At 44.7% G+C, this 27,294-nt stretch overlaps 2 protein-coding genes across 2 annotated transcripts in view; both read left to right on the top strand.

Annotated features, from left to right (window-relative positions):
- The window catches only part of CCDC13 (coiled-coil domain containing 13), a 46,161-nt gene extending 38,896 nt beyond the window's left edge, over positions 1 to 7,265 (top strand). Inside the window, exons 14-16 of the mRNA XM_060782666.2 lie at positions 128 to 282; positions 3,775 to 3,913; positions 6,862 to 7,265. Coding sequence (XP_060638649.2) covers positions 128 to 282; positions 3,775 to 3,913; positions 6,862 to 7,021 — 454 coding nt within the window. The 3' untranslated portion in view covers positions 7,022 to 7,265. The remainder of the gene's footprint in view (positions 1 to 127; positions 283 to 3,774; positions 3,914 to 6,861) is intronic.
- A 15,716-nt stretch (positions 7,266 to 22,981) lies between these two features.
- HHATL (hedgehog acyltransferase like) overlaps positions 22,982 to 27,294 on the top strand; it is a 40,176-nt gene continuing 35,863 nt past the window's right edge. Inside the window, exon 1 of the mRNA XM_060783470.2 lies at positions 22,982 to 23,318. The gene's annotated coding sequence lies outside the window, so the exon portion shown is untranslated. The remainder of the gene's footprint in view (positions 23,319 to 27,294) is intronic.

The raw sequence follows: 27,294 nt of genomic DNA, 5'->3' as shown, positions 1-27,294 counted from the left end.
AATCACTCTGTGGAGGAAACATGCATCCATCCTTGCTTGTACATAAATGAAAATATCATGGAGATTTGTGCCAGAAGCATTTTATCTGGAAAAAAAATGTGCCAAATTCTTCTGTTTTGAATGCTAGGGTGGATGAGAGCACTACTAAGGTTTGGGAAGCTGAAAAGAAGTTCCAGGAACAGCAGCGCAAGTGCAGTGCTTTGGAGCAGCAGGTGGAAAAACTGAAAATGGAGTTGGGAAAGAGTACGGGCTCTGCAAAAACCCACTCAAAGAGCAAAGCAGGTAACATGGACTACTTCTTACCAAATTTCTTTGAGCAGTCTAAGAGTTTACCCTTGGCATGGGCAAACTTCGTCCCTCTGGGTGTTTTGGACTTCAACTCCCACAATTGCTAACAGCCTACTGTCTAGAAAGAGTACGGGCCTTGCTGTGAGTTTTCTGGGCTGTCTGGCCATATTCCAGAAGCATTATCTCCTGAAGTTTCACCCATATCTATGACAGGCATCCTCAGAGGTTGTGAAGTCTGTGGGAAACTAGGTAAGTGGGGTTTATATATCTGTGGAATAATGTCCAGGATGGGAGAAAGAACTCTTGTCTGCATGAGGCAAGTGTGTAGGTTATAATTGGCCACCTTTATTATCATTGAATGGCTTTGCAGCTTCAAAGCCTGGCTGTTTCTGCCTGGAGGCATCCTCTGTTGAAGGCAAGTATGAATGCTGCAATTGGCCACCTTGATTATCATTGAATAGCCTTGCAGCTTCAAAGACTGGCTGTTGCTGCCTGGAGGCATCCTCTGTTGAAGGCAAGTATGAATGTTGCAATTGGCCATCTTCATTATCATTGAATGGCCTTGCAGCTTCAAAGCATGGCTGTTGCTGCCTGGAGGCATCCTTTGTTGGAGGCAAATGTGAATGTTGCAGTTGGCCATCTTGATTAGCATTGAATGGCCTTAGAATTTTAAAGCCTGGCTGGTTGCTGCCTGGGGGATCCTTTGTTGGGAGGTGTTAACTGGCACTGATTGATGCTTGTCTGGAATTCCCCTGTTTTTTGAGTGTTGCTTTATGTTTACTGTCCTGATTTTAGAGGGTTTTTTAAATACTGGTAGCCAGATTTTGTACATTTTCATGGTTTCCTCCTTCCTGTTGAAATTGCCCAGATGCTTCTTGTGAATTTCAACGTCTTCATTCAGTCAGTCAGTCAGTAGCCTTTATTTCGGTCAACAAACCATCGGCTAAGTCAAGTGAAAGTAGAATGAAGAAATACAACAATTAACAATTAATAACATTACATTTGGCTTATCTATGTATATAATAAAAGTCAAAGTTTGTATGCGGCGGAAGTGTGGCGGTGCGACCGGGTATGTGCCAGCTTTCTGATTGGCTGCCACTGTGGTGCTATTTGCATATGGTCTCTGATTGACCAGCCTGAAAGTTCCAAGATTCTGATTGGCTGCCACTGTGGTGCTATTTGCATATGGTCTCAGATTGGCCAGCTTCAATAGGAGCCCCTGGTAGAGACAAGAGTTCATGACAGAAACGGAGACATGAGAGAAGGAAATTTGCATATGGTCTCTGATTGGCCAGCCACAATTCTAAGATTCCGAGATGACAAAGAGAGGAAAGGGAAAGGCCAGAGGGGGCTGAGTCAGAAAATTACCAATACAGACCTAACTTGGCACACAGAGCCCCCATGACCCACTCTACATCTTACTGCAGTTTGGAGGAGGATGAACCATGGATGATGGGACTTGCAGTACCATCACTCACATTCTGAGACCACTGTTAACCTCATCCAATGACTGATCAGGACCAAACTTGGCACATAGACCTCTAATGTCCCATTTTACATCCTGGTGTGGTTTGGCCGGGGATGGACCATGGATTATGGGACTTGCAGTACCTTTGCTCAATTCTTGAGACCACTGCAACCCTCATCCAATTACCGATAAAGACCAAACTTGGCACTCTACATCCTGGTGCAGTTTGGAGGAGGATGCACCATGGACGATGGGACTTGCAATACCTGCACTCCCTTCCTAAGACAATTACAACTGCCAACAATGATGAATCAGGACCACAATTCCCACAGAGAGCCCGCATGACCCACTCTACATCCTGGTGCGGTTTGGAAGAATTTGGCAATGGATGATGGGACTTGCAGTCACTTCACTCACTTCCTGAGACCACTGAGACCCTTATCAATGACTGATCAAGACCAAACTTGGCACACAGAGTCTCCATGGCCCACTCTACATCCTGGTGCACTTTCAAGGAGGACAGACCATGGATGATGGGACTTCAAGTATCTCCACTCCCTTCCCAAGACTGCTGCAACGCACATCTAATGTCCAATCAAGACCAAACTTGGCACACAGAGCCCCCATGACCTACTCTACATCCCGATGCTGTTTGGAGGAGGACAGGCGATGAATGATGGGACTTGCAGTACCTTGACTCACTTCCTGAAACCACAGCGACACTTATCCAAATACCAAAAAAGACCAAACTTGGCACAGAGCGTCCCCTTGGCCAACTCAACATTCTGCTGAGGCTTGGGGGAAGAACAGACTATGGATGGTGAGATTTGCAGTACCTTCACTCACTGGAATCACTGCGACCGTAATCCAATGACTGATCAAGACCAAACTTGGCACACAGAGCCCCCATGACCCACTCTATATCCTGCTGCAGTTTGAAGGAGGATGGACTTTGGATGATGGGACTTGCAGTACCTTCACTCACTTACTGAAACCACTGCCACCATCATCCAATGACCAATAAAGACCAAACTTGGCATACAGAACCGCCATTACTCACTTTCTCTAATAACCCGGGCAGCGCCGGGTCCCCAAGCTAGTAATTAATAAAAACAAGTATCACCATCCGCTATTGGATGAATGACTGACTATATAATCTAAAACAGGAACTGATTGCAAATTAATAATAAGTCTCCCGAGTACTCTTTGTTACACTCAGCCTTTACAGGTTATTCATGAAGCACTTGCGGCTTTTTGCCGCTGCAAACAGAAATTTGGCCACCTGTTCCGTTGCCCTTTTATCAAGATCAGACAGTAAATAAGTGCAGTACCAACTTAGGGATCTTCCTGGCCACTTGGTGAGAAGAGGACCCGTTGCACTCTGCATCAGCTTCCAACAACAGTAAAGAAAGTCACTGGAGTTTCATTTCATCCAATCAGAGTTGAAAGGGAACTCATAGTGCATCGGGTTCAATCCCTTGCTCAATGCAGGGTCTCCAGTGAACGCATCCCCATCCTCTTTTTGCAAACTCCAGAGAAGGAGATTCAACCATCTATGCATAGGTTCCATTGCTGAACTGCTCTTACTGCCAAGAGGTTCCTTCTCATGTTTAATCAGAATTACCCTTCTATAATTAAAAACATGAGAGTCTACCTCTTGAGCGACGGAGAACAAACCTGAAAATGGTTGACCTCCTATGTACTTGTCTGTTTTTCCCAAATGGTTAAACCTGGATTAGAAAGAGCAACATACGCTATGGAATCATTTCCATTCTGTAGGCACAATGATATGCTGTTTTCCAGGGAATTTCCTCCTCCTGAAACCCATAAACCCATCAAAGTCAGAAGTGAGCAGAGCAAAGCTGTCCTCAAGGCAGTGGGTGGCTAATAGATGCCTATTGCAAAACAACAACAAAACTACTAAAAAAAAACAAAAAACAAAACCATATATTTGATGTTACTGAATAGAAAAGCCTAGCTAGGGTTGAAATACGAACAATTTTTTGTGTTTTTTTTAGTGACAGGCCCTGCTGTATCTGCAACTCAGCTGCCCAGCAATATGCGACAGAGCTGGAATATGGGCGATAGGAAGGAAACTCCATCCGCACTGCTTTCAGAAGTGCCCCTGGAATCCCAAATAGAAGAACTTTCCACTAGGTAGGATCTAGTTCTTTTAATTCATCTTTACCAGGTTTCAGGAGATTGTTTCTCAGGAGGAAGCCTTCAGGAAGAAGGCTTGGTTGCAATGTGCAGTGTATGGCACAATGAAAATCATGCGTAGTTCACATTTTACCAGTCCACACACTGTCTTGCCAGAGAAAGAAAACATGGCACATAGGTGATCAGTAAACAACAAGGTTTACTCTTTGTAATGCAGAGCAACATATATAGTCATGTGAAAAGTTGCATTAACTCACACAATGTCCTTTGAGAGAGATTCAAATTTGTTGGAGTTCAGCCTGTGATTGTGTTTCTGAATCAGGGTGCTTTGGATGTGAGGAATGAGGTAAATGAGGTTCAAAATGGCAATGGTTTTGTCAGTGATATTGATGCAGAGAATGACAGAGAGACACCTGCTCCTACGGGGTATAGGGATGATGGTTTACTCCCTGAATTGCTCCCAGAGAGTTCCCAGGATTTGGGGCTTGAAAACAACTCAGCATCTGCAGAAACTAATGAGCATATAGATAGGTGGGCGGAAATTTGTTAAAACAGACAGGCCGAACAAGGCCTTCGGCGTTCTGCCTGGCTTCAAAGAGAAAAAGATAAGGGCCACTCAAGAAAAGAGAAACAGTTTCTGGGTGCTTGGAAAGGCTTAACGGTTCCAAGAATGGAAAATATAATCAGATAAAGCATCGTTTAGAATCCTGCTAAGTCCTTGTCTCATAGTAGCCTTGCCTGGAAAATTCATGCTTAAGGATTTATTGTACCCTGGTTTGGTTTTTGTCTCATGGAATTACCTGCTCATGCCTTGGATCAATGTTTCCTGGTTCTTTGGATTTTGTTATAGAGTTGTGGACTTTGTTTTTGGACATTGCTGAACTCTACCTTGGACTAATTTGTTTCTGCTTATCTTTTTACCTAATTGGATTTACCTATTCCTTTAAAGTGTTTTTTTCACCTGTTCTGGAGTGCAACAAATTGGTCTTTAGATGTCCATGTGGAAGATCTCCTTCCAGGAGCTCATGAAACAAGGACTCAAAACTCTCTCTCTGCAAACATCTGCACAGCTAACAGCTTAAAAACATGACTGTTGCCAAAACTCCCAGGCTCAGCTAGTTACAACCAATCAGCTTCATGCTCTGCATTTTTCAGTTAACACACTCACCAACTGATTTTTTACAAGTCTTCCTGGTGTTACTGGGCAAGAACTCTAATTGGCATTGGTCACCATCGGAAGTGATGAGGACTTATAGCAGATATGGGCAAACTTGGGCCCTCTAGGTGTTTTGACCTTCAGTTCCCACAAGTTTGCCCATGCCTGAGTTATAGGGACAGCAATCCAGGTCCCCACCCCAGAATGATGTTGTTGTTGTTGTTGTTGTTGTTGTTGTTGTTGTTGTTGTGTGCCTTCAAGTCATTTCTGACCTCCAGTGACCCGAAGACAAACTCATCACAGGGATTTCTTGCTAAGATCTGGTTGAGCTGGGTCTCCACTCCTGGTCTCCAGAGTTGTGCTCTAGTGTTCAAATCACTATACCACAGTAGTTCTAGAATAAAACAATTCAAAGCATTAAAGGCATGAAAGCAAACATTTCAACACGGATTTCAACCACCTTCTTTAAGAATTGTTTTCAAGGTGCAGACAATTCAGACAGTCATCTCAGTTTAAGGACAGAGGGCCAAGCAACATAACCCAGCAGCCTTAACTGTCTGCCAGGAACTCAGAAGGGGTGGAGCAAGGTTGACCTGCCTTGGGTCAAAGCTCCATGCTTGGGGTACTACTACAAGGAAAGCTCTGCCATGTGGACCCTGTGTGTGTGACGGGGCACACAACATCTGAGCTGTGGGTTTTCATTTCAAGGAGGCTTTTATGGAGAAGATAGTCTTTCAGATATCTTGACCCCAAGTAGGATAAAACCGTATCTTCTTGGTAACCATGTGAATGCTTTCATGCATCTGCTTGCAAATGTGCAACTATAGCTTTGACATGGCAAGTAGAGGTGTGCGAAGTGGCTGAAATTTGATTTATAATTCATTTTAGGAATTCGGGTGTTTCATAAATATTTGAAAAGGTCTCATTTTGATATCCGCATCTCCTCAGCTTCCGGATTGTTTTGTTAAGATGTGTTCCATTAGTGGCAACGGGGAATGTCTATCAGTTTTATGGCTATCATGACGAAACTTGGCACACTTGTAGCCAACATTTGCAACTTTAAGCCTGTTAAGTTTCAGAATGTTTTGGTCATCCACTGATTTTTAGGATTTTTTAAACTTTCTAATTAGTAATTCAGAGATTTGTGCTTAACTCGGTGCTGCAGCGGGTTAAACCGCTTACCCGTGGAACTTATTTATTTTATTTATTTACCATATTTAAACACTGCCTTTCTCAGCCCAAAGGCAACTCAAGGCGGTTTTGCTGACCGAAAGGTCGGTGGTTCGAATCCAGGGAGTGGGGTGAGCTCCTCCTGTTAGCCCCAGCTTCTGCCAACCTAGCAGTTTGAAAACATGTAAATGTGAGTTGATCAATAGGCACCGCTTTGGTGGGAAGAAAAGGGCACTCCATGCAGTCATACTGGCCACATGACCTTGGAGGTGTCTATGGACAACGCTAGCTCTTCAGCTTAGAAATGGAGATGAGCACCAACCCCCAGAGTTGGACATGACTAGACTTAATGTCAAGGGGAAACCTTTATCAATCTCTGAATTATGAAATGGACCTCCGAAGCTTTGCACAATCCTCATGGCAACATGTGTGGTCTTCTTTTATGGATGAGGGAAAGACCAAAGCAGTTTGTCTACAGAGTAGAACTAATCCATCTGATAGCTCACACTGATCAAAGCAAGTAGGCCACATTCCACTATTAAAATGCCTAGAGGAGGGGAGGATTTCCCTATTCCAGTATCAATGCATCGGACTCATAAACCTGTTTATGTCTACCTAGGCTTGCGATCCAAATGGATGAGAATGAAGGCCTGAAGCGTGTTTTGCAGGCCACCATGAAGACCAAAGAGGACGACTTCCGAGTGTACCAGGAGACCGTGGGCCAGGTGAAGGAGATCTTCCTGCAAGCTCTGAAGCAGCAAAAGCAGGACAGGGACTAAACCTAGCCCTGCCATTTTGGCCCACAAAGAGAGAGGGAAGTGTCCCATTTGATGGGGATCTCATTGCTAAGCCTTAACGATATTTATCTAAACATTTCCAGAAGGGAAGGGGAAATAGAGCTGATCCTGAACCACTGGAAGATGCAGTTGCAAACTCTTACCACCAGCAGAAACAAAGGGGTCAGCTCTTGCCATAGATATTGTACATATAACTGTTTTTGTTGGAACTCTGGAATTCTCACACTTGATGTAAATCTAGGATTTGTTTGTGTCAGAACAGCTGCCATTTCTCAAAGGTAATTACCATTTTTGTCTTTCTTACACAGCCATGGCAAAATAAAGAGTATCTTATTTTTCTCAAATTTAGTGGCATTCCCATATTTCAGGTCGGTTTCCTGCCCCTAAGATAGAGGCCAAAGCAATGACAGATAGATGTCCTCTGCAACTCAGCCAGGTGTGCTACCTGAGCAGCACTCACTAGGACAATGGTTCACAATCTTCTGAATGCCGTGACCCCTTAATACAGTTCCTCATGTTGTGGGGACTCCCAACTATAACATTATTTTGGTTGCTACTTCATAACTGTCATTTTGCTACTGTTCTGACTCATAATGTAAATATCTGACATGCAGAATGTATTTTCATTCACTGGACCAAATTTGGCACAAATACCTGATATGCCCAAATCTGAATACTGGTGGGGTGCAGTGGGGGATTGATTTTGTCATTTGGGAATTGTAGTTGCTGGGATTTATAGTTCACCTACAATCAAAGAGCATTCTGAACTTCACCAATGATGGACTTGAACCAAACTTGGCACACAGAACCCCCATAACCAGGGGCGGCTCAACCCATTACGCAAAGTAAGCCTTTGCAGTATAGTTGATTTTGCCCAGGAGCGCTCTTGAGGCACTCTTGGGGGAAAATAGACCTAATACAGTTATGTACCAGGCACTTTGATTTGAACCCTGGTTCTTAGAGTTATAGTCAAACAATTCAACCACTTCACAACACTAACTTTTAATGGGGATTTAAATCTTCATGTATTGTGTTTTCATTTAGCAAGAAGAAAGAATCAACTATGAAAACTTCTTTGAGGACTATTTAGTGTGATTTTTGAGAACAATTGATTGCTCATGACATGGGCAAATCTCACATGGGTTGAGCAGAAAGTGTGGTTCACAAACACACAGAAAATTGAACAATTTGAATATTTGTGTCAACTAAAATTTCCTAGGGAATAATCCTGGCATTTTGAAGCACCTTTTGTCAGCAAAGAACAGGAAATGATCAGCTATTCTCTGCACCCTTACTGCAAATGTCGATGGGGTGTGATATCAGGATTCCAGGGGCATTTTTCTGTCTCTTAAGCCTCTGTGAGAGCAGCTCCTTGAGAAGGAGAGCCAGATGGAAAAGCTCATCAACTGTGGCAGGGAGGGCTCTAAATTAGGCCATGACAGGGCCAAGAAGTAGATCAGGTTTCTCTCATCCTTTTTTCACTTTTGCTGCAGCAGCCTTTTCACTCCTAAGGGACCCCATTGCTCTTACTGTACAGAAGATTCTTGGCATCTACTGGGGTTTGGTGGTCCCAGGATACCAAATCCTGTGGATGCTGAAGTCCCATTATATCTATATAAATAAAAATGTAATATTTGGGTTGTTATAGGTTTTTCCAGGCTATATGGCCATGTTCTGGAGGCAATTTTTCTCCTGACGTTTCGCCTGCATCTATGGCAAGCATACTCAGAGGTAGTGAGGTCTGTTGGAAGTCTTCGACAATACAATGTAATATTTGTTTGTGGGATTAACATAACTGGGCAAATCGGGCAAATTGGCGAATTGACTAGGCAAATCGACACCAAATTTGGACATAATACACCTATCAGGCCAATGAGTGACCTTTGTTCATAAAAACACTGAAAAGCAAAGCGGAAGGGACTTAAAAAGCCAAATAAAATAAAAAATACATTACAATGTATGTGAATAACCACATAAATACACATATACATAAACATATACACACATATATACACACACAAAACACATATACACAGACTGGGTCATAGCAACGTGTGGCAGGGGATGGCTAGTCTATATAAATAAAAATATAATGTTCGTTTGTGGGATTAACATAACTCAAAAACCACTGGGCGAATTGACACCAAATTTGGATACAATATACCTATAAGGCCAATTAGTGACTGTCACTAATAAAAACACTGAAAAACACACCAGAAGATACTTAAAAAGCCAAAAATAAGAAAATACATTACAACGCATGTGTAAAACCACACATATATACGCAAACACACATATATACACATATACACAAATATCATAGAATCATAGAATCAAAGAGTTGGAAGAGACCTCATGGGCCATCCAGTCCAACTCCATTCTGCCAGTAAGCAGGAATATTGCATTCAAATCACCCCTGACAGATGGCCATCCAGCCTCTGTTTAAAAGCTTCCGAAGAAGGAGTCTCCACCACACTCCGGGGCAGAGAGTTCCACTGCTGAACGGCTCTCACAGTCAGGAAGTTCTCCCTCATGTTCAGATGGAATCTCCTCTCTTGTAGTTTGAAGCCATTGTTCCGCGTCCTAGTCTCCAAGGAAGCAGAAAACAAGCTTGCTCCCTCCTCCCTGTGGCTTCCTCTCACATATTTATACATGGCTATCATATCCCCTCTCAGCCTTCTCTTCTTTAGGCTAAACATGCCCAGCTCCTTAAGCTGCTCCTCATAGGGCTTGTTCTCCTGACCCTTGATCATTTTAGTCGCCCTCCTCTGGACACATTCCAGCTTGTCAATATCTCTCTTGAATTGTGGTGCCCAGAATTGGACACAATATTCCAGGTGTGGTCTAACCAAAGCGGAATAGAGAATGGGTAGCATTACTTCCTTAGATCTAGACACTCTGCTCCTATTGATGCAGGCCAAAATCCCATTGGCTTTTTTTGCTGCCACATCACATTGTTTGCTCATGTTTAACTTGTTGTCCACGAGGACTCCGAGATCTTTTTGACACGTACTGCTCTCAAGCCAGACATTGTCCCACAGAGAGAGATTGAGGGGGGGGGGGGTGTAGTAAAATTGTATCCTTTACATGAAATGGTAAAAATCAAAGTCTGCTTTTTTGGATTTTTTAAAAAAACCTAAATATTTTCAGGCTATGTGTGGTTGAATCTGGGGATACAGAACCTATGGGTGCAGAGGGAAGAACGTAACACATGGATGTCACATTTCTCCCAAGGATATTGCCTTGAGAAAGAGAAGTAGAGATAACAGGTGGACCATCTTGAGAAGGATGAGCAAGCTTGTTCTTTCCTGCTCTGGAGACAAGCAGGCAAATGAATGGGTTCAAATTACAGGCTATGCAATTCAGAGCAAGTAATGCTAGACTAACGGACAAAGCAGGTACTTTTCGGTCTTCGGATGGTTTCAATAGGGAGCTAAATACCTAGCCACATTTAAACATGTGAAGGTGTGTTGTACCGAAGGTATAGCAAGCTTGTTATCTGCTGCCCCAGAGGCTAGAACATGAACCGAAAGATTCAAATTACAGCCAGCCCCCAAGTTATGAGAACAAGGATTGGGGATAAAGCTTCAGTGGAGACACCTTTCCTCCATGATAATTACTTCTCCAGGAGTGGATTTTCTGCCAAGAAGCAGGAAAATCACATTCAGAGCACCCCCAATAGATGGCCATCCAGCCTCTGTCTAAAAGCCTCCAAGGAAGGCGCCTCCGCCACACTTTGGGGCAGAGAGTTCCACTGCTGAACAGCTCACACAGTCAGGAGGTTCTTCCTAATATTCATGTAGAATATCATTTTCTGTAGTTTGAAGCCATTGTTCCGCTGCATCCTAGTCTCTAGGACACCAGAAAAAAAGTCATAGTTGCACTCCTCTGGACACATTCCAGTTTGTCAACATCTCCCTTCAACTGCAGTGCCCAGAATTGGACAAAGTATTCCAGAGCCATTCAACTGTGGAACTCTCTACCCCGAAGTGTGGTGGAGGCTCCTTCTTTGGAGGCTTTTAAACAGAGGCTGGATGACCATCTGTCAGGGTGACCCCGAGAGCAGCAGAGGCCCCCGCCTTCAAGTTGGTTTGAACTGCAGCAGAGAGTTCCGCAGTTCCTGGAAGTCACAATTGGGACAAAATGATGAAATGGGGTGCTTTAAATGTGATTTTCCTGCTTCTTGGCAGAATGGGGTTGGACTGGATGGCCTATGAGGTCTCTTCCAACTCTATAATTCTATGATTCAAGGCAGCTTTACATATAGGCAACTATTCAATGCCTTAAAACAACATACAATTAAAATAAACATTTACATTAAAATTAATGCACACTAAACCATTTAAAAAACATTGCACTCACTATTAAAACCACGGCATCTACAATCGTAATCCAGGGCCGTTCCAGTAGTCATTGCACATGTTCTGTATCTATTATTGCACTGCAATTATTCTCCGAAGGCTTGATCCCAAAGCCATGTTTTCACTTTCCTTCTGAAGGCCAGGAGGGAGGGGGCTGATCTAATGTCACTGGGGAGAGAGTTCCACAGCCGAGGAGCCACCACTGAAAAGGCCCTGTCTCTTGTCCCCACCAGTCGCGCCTGCGAAGAAGGCGAGATCAAAAGCAGGGCCTCCCCAGATGATCTTAATCTCCAAGGTGGTTCATAGGGGGACATACGTTCGGACATGTAAGCTAGGCTGGAACTTATCAAAGAACTGAAAGAGTCAGCATGATGTCGTAGGGATTTGAGCATTGGACTAATACCTCTGAATACAGGAGCTCAAATGCTCAGCCATGGATACCCACTGGAACCCATAAATTGATGAACCAATGGTTTGGCATAGGATAAAGCAGCTTCTTGTCCTAAGAGTGGAATACAATGGCCAAAGAGGAAGATGCAAGGGTTGAATGAAAAGTAATGCCTCCACCTTTGTAACTCCTCAACAGATGGCAGTACTAGTATGCGGCAGGTACTGGCTTGTTCAGTAGACTCTCCTCTACAGTTCCATTTTGGCAGGAAGCCTTAGCATTGAACAATTGTGTTGTTAAAGTGTAAAGTATGGAACCCTGCGCAGACCGTCGGTCAATGCAACTTAAGCAACATGCAGTCATTGAATTCTTGACAGCAGAAGGTGTCACCTCAAAGGTGATTCATTAGAGAATGCAAGTTGTTTATGGTGATTGTGTTGATGTGAGTACTGTGCGTCATTGGGTGAGTAAGTTTAAAGATGTTGAGGTGAGAACATCTAACTTGCGTGACAAACAAAGAGTTGGACATCCTGTGACAGCAACCACCGAGTTTCACAAGCGAAAGGTTGATAGCAGAACTTCAGAGACTGGATATCACCACCGTATAGCATCCTCCATACAGTCCAGATTTAGCACCGTCTGACTTCCATCTGTTCCCAATAATGAAAGAAGATCTGTGGGGACATTGATGCGGAGCATCTCCCCCCCTCCCCAAGTATTTGTAGTTCGCCAAGGGCCGGACAATGGATTCTGTTGCTTCCTGACCCAGCACACATAACTGGGTTCCTGTTTCCTCTCTGTGAATTCTCTGGCTTGTGCACTGGACCCTGGCCCCTGATCAGGAAAATGTAGTTTCCCAAAAGGACATTGCTTCACAGATCGCAGCCCGGAAGCCCCTTTGAACTCTCTTGCTTGCCCTCTCCTATTGACTTTCTGCTCCACATCTTGGACTGTTTCCCTGCCACACTTTTGGACACAAACCTCAGACCAGGCTAGCTTGGAGGGACAAGCAGCCTCAGCCTACATGCGCTTTCACCAAGGAGACTATGATTCCAACAAGAATGAAATACATTTATTATTGTTGTCTTTAATAAACTTTGCTGGGTTGGGGATAGGGGATTCATTTATGGAATGTATAAAGGATATGAAGCATGAAGTCTATGAAATGTACCCTTGCCCTCTTCCCTGCCTTTTTCCCTCTGAACTTTGCCCCAGAAAAGGAATGTGACCTGAGGTTACTGTTGAGGGAAATCCTATTTCCCCAGAATGAATCCATTCATATTAACATTTGCATGGGCCGGGGTTGATCCTATCTCGGGGCTCATTTTCAGAGTTCAGACAATGGGCTGAGAGATAAGTCAACCGAAACCCGGAAAAAAGGATTGATTAACTCAACCCATGGTATTTGTGCAGCTCCTTTGTGTTCAGGGTCCCCTTGTTTACAGAGTTTTGAGATCCAAATGCCATCAACAGCCCCTTTTCATATCTCTACACATCCTCAATCAAGAAATCAGGAAGCCCTTTGTCTCTCCTGTCTGCCACCCCACCGCTAAGAACAAAAGCTCGCAGATCAGCTGGCGGACGCCTCCCGGGCATTCCGCCCCTCTGAGCTGTCAAAATATGTCCCGCCTCCTGGCCGCTGATTGGACCATCTTCGGAGGCGCTAGGGGAGCTCCGATTGGCCCCCTGGAGGCGGCAGCGCCCGGCGATTGGAGGAGAGGCGGGACGTGCGGCCAAGCCTCCTCCCAGCTGTTCCGGGGCTGGCCAATCAGGACCGAGAGAACTGACAGAAGGCGGGCGGGATTTTCAAACTGGGTTTTCTTTGTTTTGCCTGTATAAATATGCCTAAAAATCACTGTAATGTTATGCTTATGGTGGAATTATCCCTGTAACGCATCCTTTTCAGCTGAATCGCAGAAATAAACGCTTCGGTCACTGGATACCTCTTCAGCCTCTGGTGAGATTAATTCTTAATATTTCGCGCTTTGGATTGGCTTTCGCTGGCTGCTCACCGAGGTCAAAGACCCCCTTAGCGGTCTTCTGGGACCCTCCTCTCTGGGAGGGCCCCCCAAAAGAGCTTGATATCAACATCATTATGCTTTTGATGAAGACGTTGAGAGAACTGTGAGACGCTGGTTGCGGAAACAGAGTGTCGACTTCCTGTGTGACGGCTTCAGAAAACTTGTTCATCGTTGGCAGATATGTATCCAATTGTCTGGTGATTATGTGGAAAAGTGAATAGTGGTCGTTAAAGAGCACATACTAAGGATCATTTCTGCGTTTGATTTATTAAAATATTCCCATCCAAACTCAACTAACGAAGGTGGAGGCATTACTTTTCATTCAACTCTCGTATTTCCTCTGTTGTCATAAAAGACAATTAATGGTGAGAATGTCTGTTTAAGCAGATTGCAATGTTTCTATTTTGAGGCTGAAGCAAGGCATAAATGGCTTTTATTAAAAGGCACAATATTCAGGCAAAGGCTATGGAAAATGCAAGTGGAGCATAATTAGAATGGGAGGGCATGTGAAATATTGGACCCATCAAGGACGACATACCCATCGTGAATCCTGTATCTATTTTCATCTTTAAAATGCCCGAAGGCGTCATGGCACAGGTGGGGTTGCAAGAGTGGCGCAGAAGGCTCATTTCTTTGCCCGCAACTAGAAACACGTGCTGGCGACCGCCCACCCCTTGAAGCCTTTGAAATGAGACTCCAGTCCAGCTTATGCTCCCTGAAGGAAAGAATGCTGCCCTTGCAAATGAGGGCTAAAATCAGCGGCAATTGCAACCCTGTGCCCAGTGGGTGTGCTCTATGAGCAACTATTTATAACTATTTCAACAAGGATGGCATGGGCAGAAGTTAAATGTCCACTTTATAATATTGTTATTTAGGTCTCGTTTCGTCGATTAAGTTGACTTTAATCTGCTCTCAAGTTGACTTTGGCTAATGGCAACACTGAATGAGAGACCTCTGCATCCATTGATCTGTTCAGATCTTCCAGTTTACCAAACTTTGCCATCTCCTCCACTGAGTCTCAGCAAGTCATGACATGTTTGGTCATCTTGGCTTCTAGGCTTGGTTTGCTCTTGGATCTAATTGTTTTTCTTTATGGCCATCTATGGTAGAACTCTCCATCGCCACATTTCAAATGAGTTGACCCTTATCTTGTCAGCTCTTTTCATCTGTCCAACTGTTACATGCATATCCATGGCTGATCCTGACTTTGATATTTCATGATGAACTTAAGAATGTGATCAAGGTCCTTTGTAGGGTGCATCTCCATGCAGGTTGACACCAATGGCTGATTCTGACTTTGGTATTTCATGGTGTATCTTTGCACTTGAGAATGTGATCTAGGTCCTTTCTAGTGTGCATCTACATCAGGCATGGGCAAACGTCAGCCCTCCAGGTGTTTTGGACTACAACTCCCATGGATGGATGGCCATCTGTCAGGGGTGATTTGAATGCAATATCCCTGCTTCTTGGCAGGGGGTTGGACTGAATGGCCCATGAGGTCTCTTCCAACTCTTTGGTTCTATGATTCTACTTCCTAACAGCTGGGAGTTGAAGTCCAAACACCTGGAGGGGCGAAATTCGCCCATGCCTGATCTACATGCAGGTTGACACCACTTTAACTGCCATGGCTCAATGTTATGGAATGGTTGGTGTTGTAGCATGGTGTGGCACCAGCACTCTTTGGCAGAGAAGGCTCAAGACCTTGTAAAACTACAGCTCCCAGAATCCCATACCATTGAGCACTGACAGTTGAATATGTGACCAACTCTTTCCTTCAATTCAGCCACCATAATGAATGCCACACTTTCCATGAAGCTGTTATGAGTCCAGAGAACTGGGGTGAGTTTTGGCAAAGCAGGTATGGGTAGAGAAATGGTCCAAAACCCCTCCTCATCCACCGCAGTCTTGATTGTACTCCTCAGAGTTGCGATTTAAACAACAAGGCTTGGAAAAGAAGCGGGAGCCTTTCCAAGTTCTGTGCAAAATGCTAAGATGCTCTGCACATCTCTTATCGTTGGCTCTTATGGCTTAGCCCTCAGGTAAATAACCAAGTAGATTAGATAGATTAGATAGGATTGCAAGGTCTCTAGAGGTGAGAAACCATGATCCCCGGCTTCTTATTCCACATACAGAGGCTGACTAAACTAAGCAATGAAGCTTGTTCGATAGGAACAGTGTCTGCTCATCTGAGGGAACAGCAGGCTTGGTTTGGAGAGATGGCCAGGGTCGCAAAAGTGTTGGGATGATGGTACCTTCTGTCTCAAGCCAGAACTGGACTCGTCTCCCACATCAATCATCACTTTCTGGGTCTGAGTTTCAGTCCTGGAAATGGGTTCTTTGATAGCTTTGATCCTACCAAAGCCAAGATTCAATGGGATAGTGCTCTCTCACTGCTTTTGTAAGCACAATAAGAGTTCTTTCTATTGAGACAAAGGCTCAGTTTGATGCAGGATCATTCTCAGTCTTGACTCTCCTTTGCATTTGTATCATCTTCCAGATGTCTCTCCACAATGCCCTCCATTGTAGTTCTTGGCTGGAGAAACCTCAAATTGGTTGGGTTACAGTACTGTTCTTCCTGTTTGTCGCCAGCTTTCCCATGGCTTGCTTGAGGGCAGCTTTTGTTCTAAGAGTGGCCTGCTATGTAACATACCTGCAAAGGCAACCCGATCCCAAATTTCTGGTTGTAGAGAAGATGTATTAACCAGTTCTGCACTGGATATATAGGAAAATTTCCATCTGAGTGACCTTCTCTGAAATGGGTTATGGAAGAACTTGAAGCTTATAGTTGTGTTGAAAACAGAGCCAACACTGGAAGTTCACCTGAACTCAGCCATAGATGAGATGGATAGCTTTGGAAGACTTTGGCTGTGACAGAGCCATAGAAGATTGGAGGAAAGAGATGGAATGAATCACACCAAGAAAAAGGACTTGTCTTGGACATTCAAGGTAAGTTTGGGTATTTGGAGAACTTTGATGTTCATGGTTGGTGATCTACTAGAGCAGTGGTTCTCAACCTGGGGTCCCCAGATGTTTTGGGCCTACAACTCCCAGAAATCCCAGCCAGTTTACCAGCTGTTAGGATTTCTGGGAGTTGTAGGCCAAAAACATCTGGGGACCCACAGGTTGAGAACCACTGTACTAGACCATGGATGGAGAACATGTTGACAAACTGCAACTCCCATCACCCATCATTGATAATGTAGGCTAGGGCTGATGGGAGCTGCAGCTTGTCAACATCTGGAGGACCACTTGACTTCATCATTGTGCTGCGACAACATATACTCAGTCATATATTTTGAGTCAATGAAGTTATCCCCCTTCCCAGTTTTTGGCCAGCTCCTGGTGACCTTTGTTTCACTGACCAAATTATGGAGTAATGTCTTGAAATCTCCTAGTAAAACAGAGATATCAGGATATACAATCAGCCCTCCAAATCTGCAAGGTTAGTTTTTGTGGATTTGATTATTCATGCCTTTGGTTAGTATGTTTCTATAGGAAGTTGACAGTAGAGTCGTGCTTGAAGACCTAGATGTTCCTAGGCTTCTCTCAAGGTAATTGTAGGTCCTTTGGCACAATGCAATGGGCAATGTCCAGCTGAATGACTATTATAAATGCCATGGCTCAATGCTATGGAATATTGGGGTTTGTAGTTTGTTTACCCTTTTGCAGAGAAGGCTAAAGACCTCATCAAACTATAAATCCCAGGATCCCATGGCTTGTATCCTTCCCGAAAGTACAAGAGATGTGTGAGAGATTTCAGTGCATCTCTTGAGCACTTAAAGGGAGACCTTAATTACTTCTCCTTTAAGTGCACAAGCGATTGTGCTCTGACTCAGCAGGATGAGACTGACAAGAGCTGAACAGAGCATCCATTATGCAGGCTTTTGGGGTTTATTTTTCATCCTGTTTCCCTGCCAGCATTTAGTCTTCAGCCTTATGAAAGCTAAAATGGGATTGAGATCAGTGCAGTTTGAAAGGTGGGTTGGGTGGAAGAGATGGTGCTTTGAGAGTACATAATCCTTATTAGATCACTTATAAAGAAACTGGCCAAATTCTCATTTAACACTTGCTGGTGTTAGGAGCCCACGGTGGCGCAGTGGGTTAAACCCCTGTGCTGGCAGGACTGAAGACCGACAGGTCCAGGTTCGAATCCGGGGAGAGGTGGATGAGCTCCCTCTGTCAGCTCCAGCTCCTCATGCGGGGACATGAGAGAAGCCTCCCACAAGGATGATAAAAACATCAATTCATCCAGGCATCCCCTGGGCAACGTCCTTGCAGACGGCCAATTCTCTTACACCAGAAGCGACTTGCAGTTTCTCAAGTCTCTCCTGACACGACAAAAAAACCCCAACTTGCTGGTTTGGGTTTTTTTGGAACTAAAATTTGGGCATTTTTAAGGTGTCCAGTCCAGGAGTGTGGTGGTGGTGTGTGTGTGTGTGGGGGGGGGGGGGTGACCATTCAAATAAGAATCCCCGCATGAAATGTTTCCATCAATGCATGAAGTGAGATATCAAAAAAAGAATAATTTACACTCTTGTATTTGCTGGATTCCCATTCCTTTGCTACCTTTGATTCCACCTTGCCTTTGTACACCTGCATTCTCTGAATGCTCAACTGAAAATACTGTAATTCTAGACAGCTTTCATTGCAGAGAAAAGAGTATTTACTGGAAGTAATGTCCTCATCTGCATCCCATAAAAACATTTCTATCCTAGGCTGGAAAATGAGGGTAAATCATAGAATCATAGAGTTGGGAGAGACCTGGTGGGCCATCCAGTCCAATTCCACTCTGCCAAGAAGCAGGAAAATCACGTTCAAAGCACCCCTGACAGATGGCCATCCAGCCTCATAGAATCAAAGAGTTGGAAGAGACCTCATGGGCCATCCAGTCCAACCCCATTCTGCCAAGAAGCAGGAATATTGCATTCAAATCACCCCTGACAGATGACCATCCAGCCTCTGTTTAAATTTTAACCTCTGCTTAAAAGCCTCCAAAGAAGGAGCCTCCACAACACTTCTGAGCAGAGAGCAGGGGCGGCTCAAGCCATTACGCAAAGTAAGCATTTGCAGTATAGTTGGAACGATTCCATCAGCGCTGCCTCCAGAAAATCCTGCAAATCTCTTGGGAAGACAGGCGGACAAATGTCAGCGTGCTGGAAGAAGCAAAGACCACCAGCATTGAAGCGATGGTCCTCTACCATCAACTCCGCTGGGCCGGCCACATTGTCTGGATGCCTGACCACCGTCTCCCAAAGCAGTTGTTCTACTCTGAACTTAAGAATGGAAAACAGAACGTTGGTGGACAGGAAAAGAGATTTAAAGATGGCCTCAAAGCCAACCTTAAAATCTCTGGCATAGACACTGAGAACTGGGAAGCCCTGGCCCTTGAGCGCTCCAGCTGGAGGTCAGCTGTGACCAGCAGTGCTGCAGAATTTGAGGAGGCACAAGTGGAGGGTGAATGAGAGAAGCGTGCCAGGAGGAAGGCGTGCCAAGCCAACCCCAACCGGGACCGCCTCTCAGCTGGAAACCAATGCCTTCACTGTGGGAGAAGATGTGGGTCAAGAATAGGGCTCCACAGCCACCTACGAATCCACAAGGAAACCCATCATGGAAGACCATCTTACTCATCCAACGAGGGATCGCCTAAGTAAGTAAGTAAGCCCCTCAATAACATCTGTCAAGCTGCCATGTGGTCCCTACCTCTGACATTTGTGGCTCCCTAAAGAGTGGACTCTGCAGCAAACACTGTCTTTGACAGAGCTATTCTACTCTGCTGCTGATCTCACACACTACAGTAATGAATACTTCCTGGCACTGTTCAACCATTGGTTCTTATGGCTGTAAAACAATAAAGGCAAAGAAACGTATCTGTATTATTGACTTTTTCGCATGCAGTCACTTGCTCTGTTGTGAACTTTCATTTACAGCCTGTAATTGACTTTTTTGCAGTGTCAAGTACATCAGTTTATTTATTCAAACAGATTAGTCAAGTTCTCTGGAACTGGGGCAATGGCGGTACTGGTCTCCTTTTATGCTTTGGGGAACATGGGAGGGCTACCACCAAAACGTATACTTTATGGATCTAAAAGGTTTCGAACTGTCATCCCATTGGTGTGAATTCAAAGAAGACCCCTCGAAGAATCACAGTTGCAGGTAAGCAAACCTCCCTTTGCAATGAAATGCTTCCCCACTCAATCCAGAGTGACCTTGGTGAAATGCTACTAATACAACACATTACAGAGTCATCTTGCAATTGTCCTGGAGCCATTGGCAAGACTGCTGGACCTTCACGCAGCATTTCTGGTTCTTGACAAACCATGCAATGAATGGACAAAACTGGCAAAACTGGAATTTGAATTTCCAGAGGCGCCGGAAGCGCAAACCAATGAAGTTGTTGACATAGAATCACCAGAAGAAACATTTAATTTAGAACTAGCAGGAAATTATCAACAGTTTGGAAATATCTATTTCCCCTTCAGAAGTGGCTTAAAATGTGTGGCCGCCTTATATGCCACTTTACAGCGGAGGAAAAATATTTACTTTTTAAGCAAGTGAAAGTCATCAGATGCATTGCCTTTAAACGAGGCTGTTTTCATTTCGTAGGTTTTGTTCAAGCACCGGATTAGCATCTTCGTCAGCCTCTGGTTGGCAGGAGATACAGGCAGTTGAGCCAGGAATTCTTCTCTCTCAAGAAATGAGTCTTTGTGCAGATTCCCTTTCCTGCAACTCTGTTACTCCTTTCCACCAAAATTCAAGGAAGCCCCTCGGGTCGTGGACCAGTGCCTGGCCGCTGTGATGGGCTGGATGAGGGCCAACAGGATGAAATTGAATAATGACAAGACAGAGGTCCTCCAGGTCATTCACTCGACCAAACAGGGTATAGGGTGGCAACCTGTGTTTGATGGGGTTACACTCTCCTTGAAGACACAGGTCTGCAGTTTGGGGGTCCTCCTGGACTCAGCGTTGACACTTGATGCTCTGGTGTCGGCGGTGGCAGGGAAGGCCTTTGCACAGTTAAAACTTGTGTGCCAGCTGCAACCATACCTCGAGAAGTCTGACTTGACCATGATGGGCCACACTTTAGTTACCTCAAGATTGGACTACTGTAATGCACTCTACGTTGGGCTGCCCTTGAAGACGGTTCAGAAACTACAGCTGGTGCAAAGGTCGGCGGCCAGATTGTTAACTGGAGCAAGTTGCAGGGAGTGGTCAACCCCCCTGTTTAAGGAGCTTCACTGACTGCTGATAAGTTTCTGGTCCAATTCAAGGTGCAGGTTATCACCTATAAAGATCTAAACAGTTCAGGACCTGCCTATCTGCACGACCGTCTCCTCCCCTATGAGCCCACACAATCCTTAAGATCTTCCAGGGATGCTCTTCTCTCGCTCCCGTCCCTGTCTCAGGCGCGGCTGATGGGGACGAGAGAGAGGGCATTTGTGATGGTGGCCCCCCATCTCTGGAACTCCCTCCCCAGGGATATTAGGCTGGCACCCTCCCTAGCCACATTTCGCAAGGAATTTAAGACATTGATGTTTTGCCGTGCCTTCGACTGATGACCCCTATGACATACAAACTGTATCGTGATCTGAATCATCATTCAATCTGAATTCCTATATTACATTACTAGATATCCTTAAGTTGAGTTGAATTGATCCTGTTAAATTGCTCAGTTTCCATGTTATTTCCTATGCTATTATACGTTGTTATCCACCTAATTGAACCACCTTATCTTTAATCCAGCTCACATAGTGGTCCTTCTCCAAAATTAGTCTGCTGTTACTTTTGATGTTTGCTATTATTGTTATGCTGTTTGGATTTATTATTCATAGAATCATAGAATCAAAGAGTTGAAAGGGACCTCATGGGCCATCCAGTCCAAATCCCTGCCAAGAAGCAGGAATATTGCATTCAAATCACCCCTGACAGATGGCCATCCAGCCTCTGTTTAAAAGCTTCCAAAGAAGGAGCCTCCACCACACTCTGGGCAGAGAGTTCCACTGCTGAACGGCTCTCACAGTCAGGAAGTTCTTCCTCATGTTCAGATGGAATCTCCTCTCTTGTAGTTTGAAGCCATTGTTTCGCATCCTAGTTTCCAGGGCAGCAGAAAGGAAGCTTGCTCCCTCCTCCCTGTGGCTTCCTCTCACATATTTATACATGGCTATCATATCTCCTCTCAGCCTTCTCTTCTTCAGGCTAAACATGCCCAGCTCCTTAAGCCGCTCCTCATAGGGCTTGTTCTCCAGACCCTTGATCATTTTAGTTGCTCTCCTCTGGACACATTCCAACTTGTCAATATCTCTCTTGAATTTTGGTGCCCAGAATTGGACACAATATTCCAGGTGTGGTCTAACCAAAGTGGAATAGAGCATGGGGAGTATGACTTCCCTAGATCTAGACACTATGCTCCTATTGATGCAGGCCAAAATCCCATTGGCTTTTTTTGCCGTCACATCACATTGTTGTCTCATGTTTAACTTGTTGTCCACAAGGACTCCATGGGAATGAGTTGCCTCAGTTGGGTCAATGTTGGAATTTCACTATGGTCTTGTAGCATGACTTCCCTAGATCTATTGTTTTGCTTTTAATTGTATTTTGCCTTGGGCTTGGCCCCATGTAAGCTGCCGTGAGTCCCTTTAGGGAAATGGATGCGAAGTAGAAAAATAAAGTTGTTCTTCTTCTTCTATCGCATCGTGCTCCAGTTCAAACGCTTGATGGGTCCCGTGTGATAATGTCCTCAGTGACAAATCCCTGATTTATCTCTCTGTAGCAGGCATGGGCAAACTTGGGCCCTCCAGGTGTTTTGGACTTCAACTCCCACAATTCCTAACAGCCTACCGGCTGTTAGGAATTGTGGGAGTTGAAGTCCAAAACACCTGGAGGGCCCAAGTTTGCCCATGCCTGCTTTAGAGGCACCTTCCCACTTTTGAGCAGCAGTGACAACTCTATAGAAAACTCTCTCCGGGGAGCAATTCAATATTGTTGACCCCGAAGCCAACAGAGCCAGGGCACTAATGGAATGGTGAACTGATCTCCGGGTTGTGCATCGCCGGCCAAGTGCTCCGGAGCAGCTAATTCCCCGGTCCTTCTACTCGTCTCTCTCTCTCATTGCCCTGAATTAACTTTGGCTGCTGTTCCTGCAACTGTTCCTGTGGCCCGTCCTCAGCAGTCCTTTTGACAGGCAGCTCCTGGGCCAGCCCTCTCTCTGCAGTGCTGCTCCAAAATAAAAAAATATATCTGCAGTCGTCCCCCATCCATTCTGGGCTAAACTCACACTGGGGACCTACCGAGGACAGGGAAATCCACGAGCTAAGCATTGCTACATAGTACAGAGATCTATCTCACCATCATTGGAGCAGGTGCCTTTACCGGAGGAGAAGTTACCTTTTTCTTCATGCCTTTATGAACTTTGGATTCTACATGGTGAGATCGCCTTGAGGTCTTCCCCATTTGGACTCCCCTCCCCTCATTGCTTGGGGCTGTGACTGTGGTACCGACCTCTATATTTCAAGGTCAGTGAAAGAGAATGCATGTGGTCAGGATGGGATGTGTGGCAAGAGAGCAACCAGGGCAAAAGATTGCACCAGTGCATGATTCAAGTGGCTCCAAAGTTGCTTCTGGTGTCATTGTTTTTGCTGGGAAGAGCAGCTTTGTGTGCTCTTCCCAACTTTTTTTGCATTTGAGTCTGCAAGGGACGTAAATGAATATATATCTTGCTATTCTCTGTGAGGCTTTTCTGCCTCTCTGTGTTTACAGCACTTCATGCTCAGTTCAGAGGTAGCGCAACTCCGGTACATCATGCGCAGGTGCGCTGTACCCCCCAAAATCCCCAGAGATCAGGGAAAGAAAGGGTCACGTAAGACCTTCCACTGCGGCTCTCAGTCTGTTCAGGGCATCTTGGATGTGAACAGCTCTGTCCCAGGAAAGAGGATCTCCCTCCTGCGCTATCACATTGCAGGCTGCGGAGGGAACAGTTGCAAAGCTAAAATTGGAAGGGAGGGACCGGAGACTTTCGGCTTTTCCTCGCTCCCTCTCTCTGCTCCTGCCTCACTTCAGCAAGGCCTGCTGCCTTTATGCTATTTCCGTCCTCTCCTGGACCATTAACTCTCTCTCTCCCTCACCACAAATCGATAATGAAGCTATCTATCCGTTAAAAGTGCTCAGAACCATAAACGCAGGGCAGAGGAGGAGCTTGCCTGACAGCTGTCAAATGCACCACTTGTCTGAGGCTAAAAGGGTTCTTGGCAGCAAGGCAGGAATTATCTCAAAGGGTAATTATTTCCACTCAAGTCTTATACCCACCACATTGTGTTCCACAACATTTTGGCTACGAAGGCTGACCTACAAAAAAAGGTTGGCTTAAAGAACTGGGCAACAGCGGGTCCTTGGGATTGATTGGGATTGATTGCAGGACCCTGATGGATGTTCAGCCCATGGATGCTCAAGTCTCATTATATACCAAGTCTCATTATCTGGAGCTCCCAGTGTCTCAATGGGTCAAACCCTTGTGCCGGCAGGACTGAAGACTGACAAGTTAGAGGTTCGAATCCGGGGAGAGCTCCATGACTCTGATAGATGTTCAGCCCATGAATGCTCAAGTTTTATTATATACTAGCCATCTCCTGCCACACGTTGCTGTGGCCCACATGGGGGTTCAGTGTGGGAGGTTTGACCCAATTCTATCGTTGGTGGGATTCAGAATGCTCTGTGATTGTAGGTGAACTATAAATCCCAGCAACTACAACTCCCAAATGTCAAGATTCTATTTTCCCCAAACTCCACCAGTGTTCACATTTGGGCATATTGAGTCTTCGTGTAGAGTTTGGTCCAGATCCATCATTGTTTGAGTCCACAGTGGTCTCTGGATGTGGGTGAACTACAACTCCAAAACCAAAGGACACTTCCCACCAAACCCTTCCAGTATTTTCTGTTGGTCATGGGAGAACTGTGTGCCAAGTTTGGTTCAATTCCATTGTTGGTGGGGTTCAGAATGCTCTTTGATTGTAGGTGAACTATAAATTCCAGCAACTATAACTCCCAAATGACAAAATCATTTTTTTTGAGTGAAGGACATACATTGGGTTGTTAGGTGTCTTGTGTTCAAATTTGGTGTCAATTCGTCCAGTGGTTTTCGAGTTCTGTGAATAGCACAAACGAACATTACATTTTTATTTATATAGATTACGGTTATCTGAAGTGGTGCAATGTGTTAAACCCTTGTGCTGGCAGGTCGGAGGTTTGAATCCGGGGAGAGCATGCATGAGCTCCCTCTTTTAGCTCTAGCTCCCCATACGGGGACATGAGAGAAACCTCCTGCAAGGATGGTAAAATATCAAAACATCCGGGCATCCCCTGGGCAACATCCTTGAAGACAGCCAATTCTCTCACACCAGAAGTGATTTGCAGTTTCTCAAGTCACTCCTGACATGAAAAAAAATCTAGAAAGTAAGGTTACAAGGCACGTAGCTATCAAAGGAAATTTTTGCAGGGAAAGTTGGTATCACTGCCGTGTAGCAGGAAGTCAGTGGAAGCGAACGAGCAGTGCCAGTTGTTGGTAGCTCATTGACTGGTGTTGTGGTGAGGGTTAGAGATGAGCATCCTCATTGCGTTTCCTTCCTGTCTGTCTCCTTCAGTTTCTCAAGTCACTTCTGACAAGGGGAAAAAAATCTGGAAAGTAAGGTTACAAGGCACATAGCTCTCACTGGTAATTTTCGTCGGGGAAGTTAGTATCACTGCCCTGTAGCAGGAAGCCAGAGGAAGCAAACGAGCATTGCCGGTCATCAGTAGCTCATCGACTGGCATTGTGGTGAATGTTAGAGATGAGTGTCCTCATTCTGTTTCCCTCCTGTCTGTGAAAATGCATGAGTGATGACGATTCCTTGGGTTCGTAGGTGTCTTGTGGCCAAATTTGGTGGCAATTCGTCCAGTGGTTTTTGAGTTATGTTAATCCCACAAACTAATATTACATTACACTTTTATTTATATAGAAGAAGATAGTGTAGTAAAATGGCATCCTTTATATACTGTATAATAGCCAAATCAAAATGTACTTCTTGGAATATTTTCAAGCCTTGGATGGTTGAATCCCTGGATGTATACTCCAATTCAGCCAAAGGTTGAAACATTGGGAAGCATGAAGCTTTCATTTCAGTGGGGAAGAGGCTTGTTTGTGTTCTCTTGAAATCAACACCATTTGAGGATATCATGCCAGGCAGGTAGAAATAGTACAGAATGGACGGGCACATTGGAATTTGCAGCCTTTACCTTGGTCCCTTTTTGTTACCCAAATCCCACAGAGGTCAATTTTCATGTTCCCCAAATACTTTAGGGTTCATTTTGCAACCTTTTGTGCCCAGGAGGAGGGATTAAGCTTCCAAGAATCATAGAATCATAGAATCAAAGAGTTGGAAGAGACCTCATGGGCCATCCAGTCCAACCCCCTGCCAAGAAGCAGGAATATTGCATTCAAATCAAATATTGCATTCAAGTGACTAAACTTCCAAGTTCAAATAGTACCTGAGGCCTTTTGAGCATTGAAATGGGTTAGACGGCACCTAACACTAGCAAATCACAGCTCTACCAATCTGTGCCCTACCTCCAGTTGCTTGGGATTGGACCACTGTCAGAAAGTGGAAGTGGCTGAAAAGTGGAATCCAGTTTTTAAAGGTTTTTTAAGGTTGAAAATCCAAATTAAACACTAAATGGTGCTGAGTCAATGGAGACCAAGAAAAAAACAGCAGTAGTAGTGGTCAAAAAAGATTAAGGGGATGAAACTACACAGCTATCATTGAGATCTTTCAACACAGTAGAACGTCCAAAAATGAATCATTGAAAAGCAGAGGATGCCTGTATTCTTTGGTGGCCTCCCATCCAAGTATTAATCAAACCTATCCATGATATGGCAGGATATGGTGCTTTTAGAATATTTAGGGGGCGGGGGTTGGAACAGAAATTTAAATATTAAATATTTAAATATTTAGCATCAACTTGGTTGTGTCTTTGGTTGCTATCAGTGTCCATGTGGTATTTGGACTCCAGACTGTATTCGCGTTGTGGAAATGTGTTCTTCTGCAGGCAGCTGATAGTCAAGTGTCCATGGCTGATAAGAGCAATACATGTTACTGTAGGCAAAATATATTCTCCTTCTGAAGAGAGACAAGGATTGCAAAAACTGCCTCTGTATAACTGCCTCCATAGTTTCTGCAATGAACACTTAACACCACTTTGACTGCCATGTCTGATTACTATGGAATCCTGGGAGTTGTAGCATTACAAAGTCTTTAACCTTCTCTGCCAAAGAGTACTGTTGCCTCTCCTCTCACTCCCGCCTGCATCACAAGTGCGAGAGAGAGAGCCTTCTCTGTGGTGGCCCCTCGACTCTGGAACTCACTTCCCAGAGACATTAGGCAAGCCCTTATGCTGGCAATCTTCAGGAGAAATCTGAAAACTTGGTTATTCCAATGTGCCTTCAGTGTTGAATGTAAGGTA

This window comes from Anolis sagrei, chromosome 6 (assembly GCF_037176765.1).
Source record: "Anolis sagrei isolate rAnoSag1 chromosome 6, rAnoSag1.mat, whole genome shotgun sequence".
Lineage (NCBI taxonomy): Eukaryota > Metazoa > Chordata > Lepidosauria > Squamata > Dactyloidae > Anolis > Anolis sagrei.
Note: the sequence above shows the minus strand (reverse complement) of the source record. Positions and strands in the feature narration are given on the sequence as shown.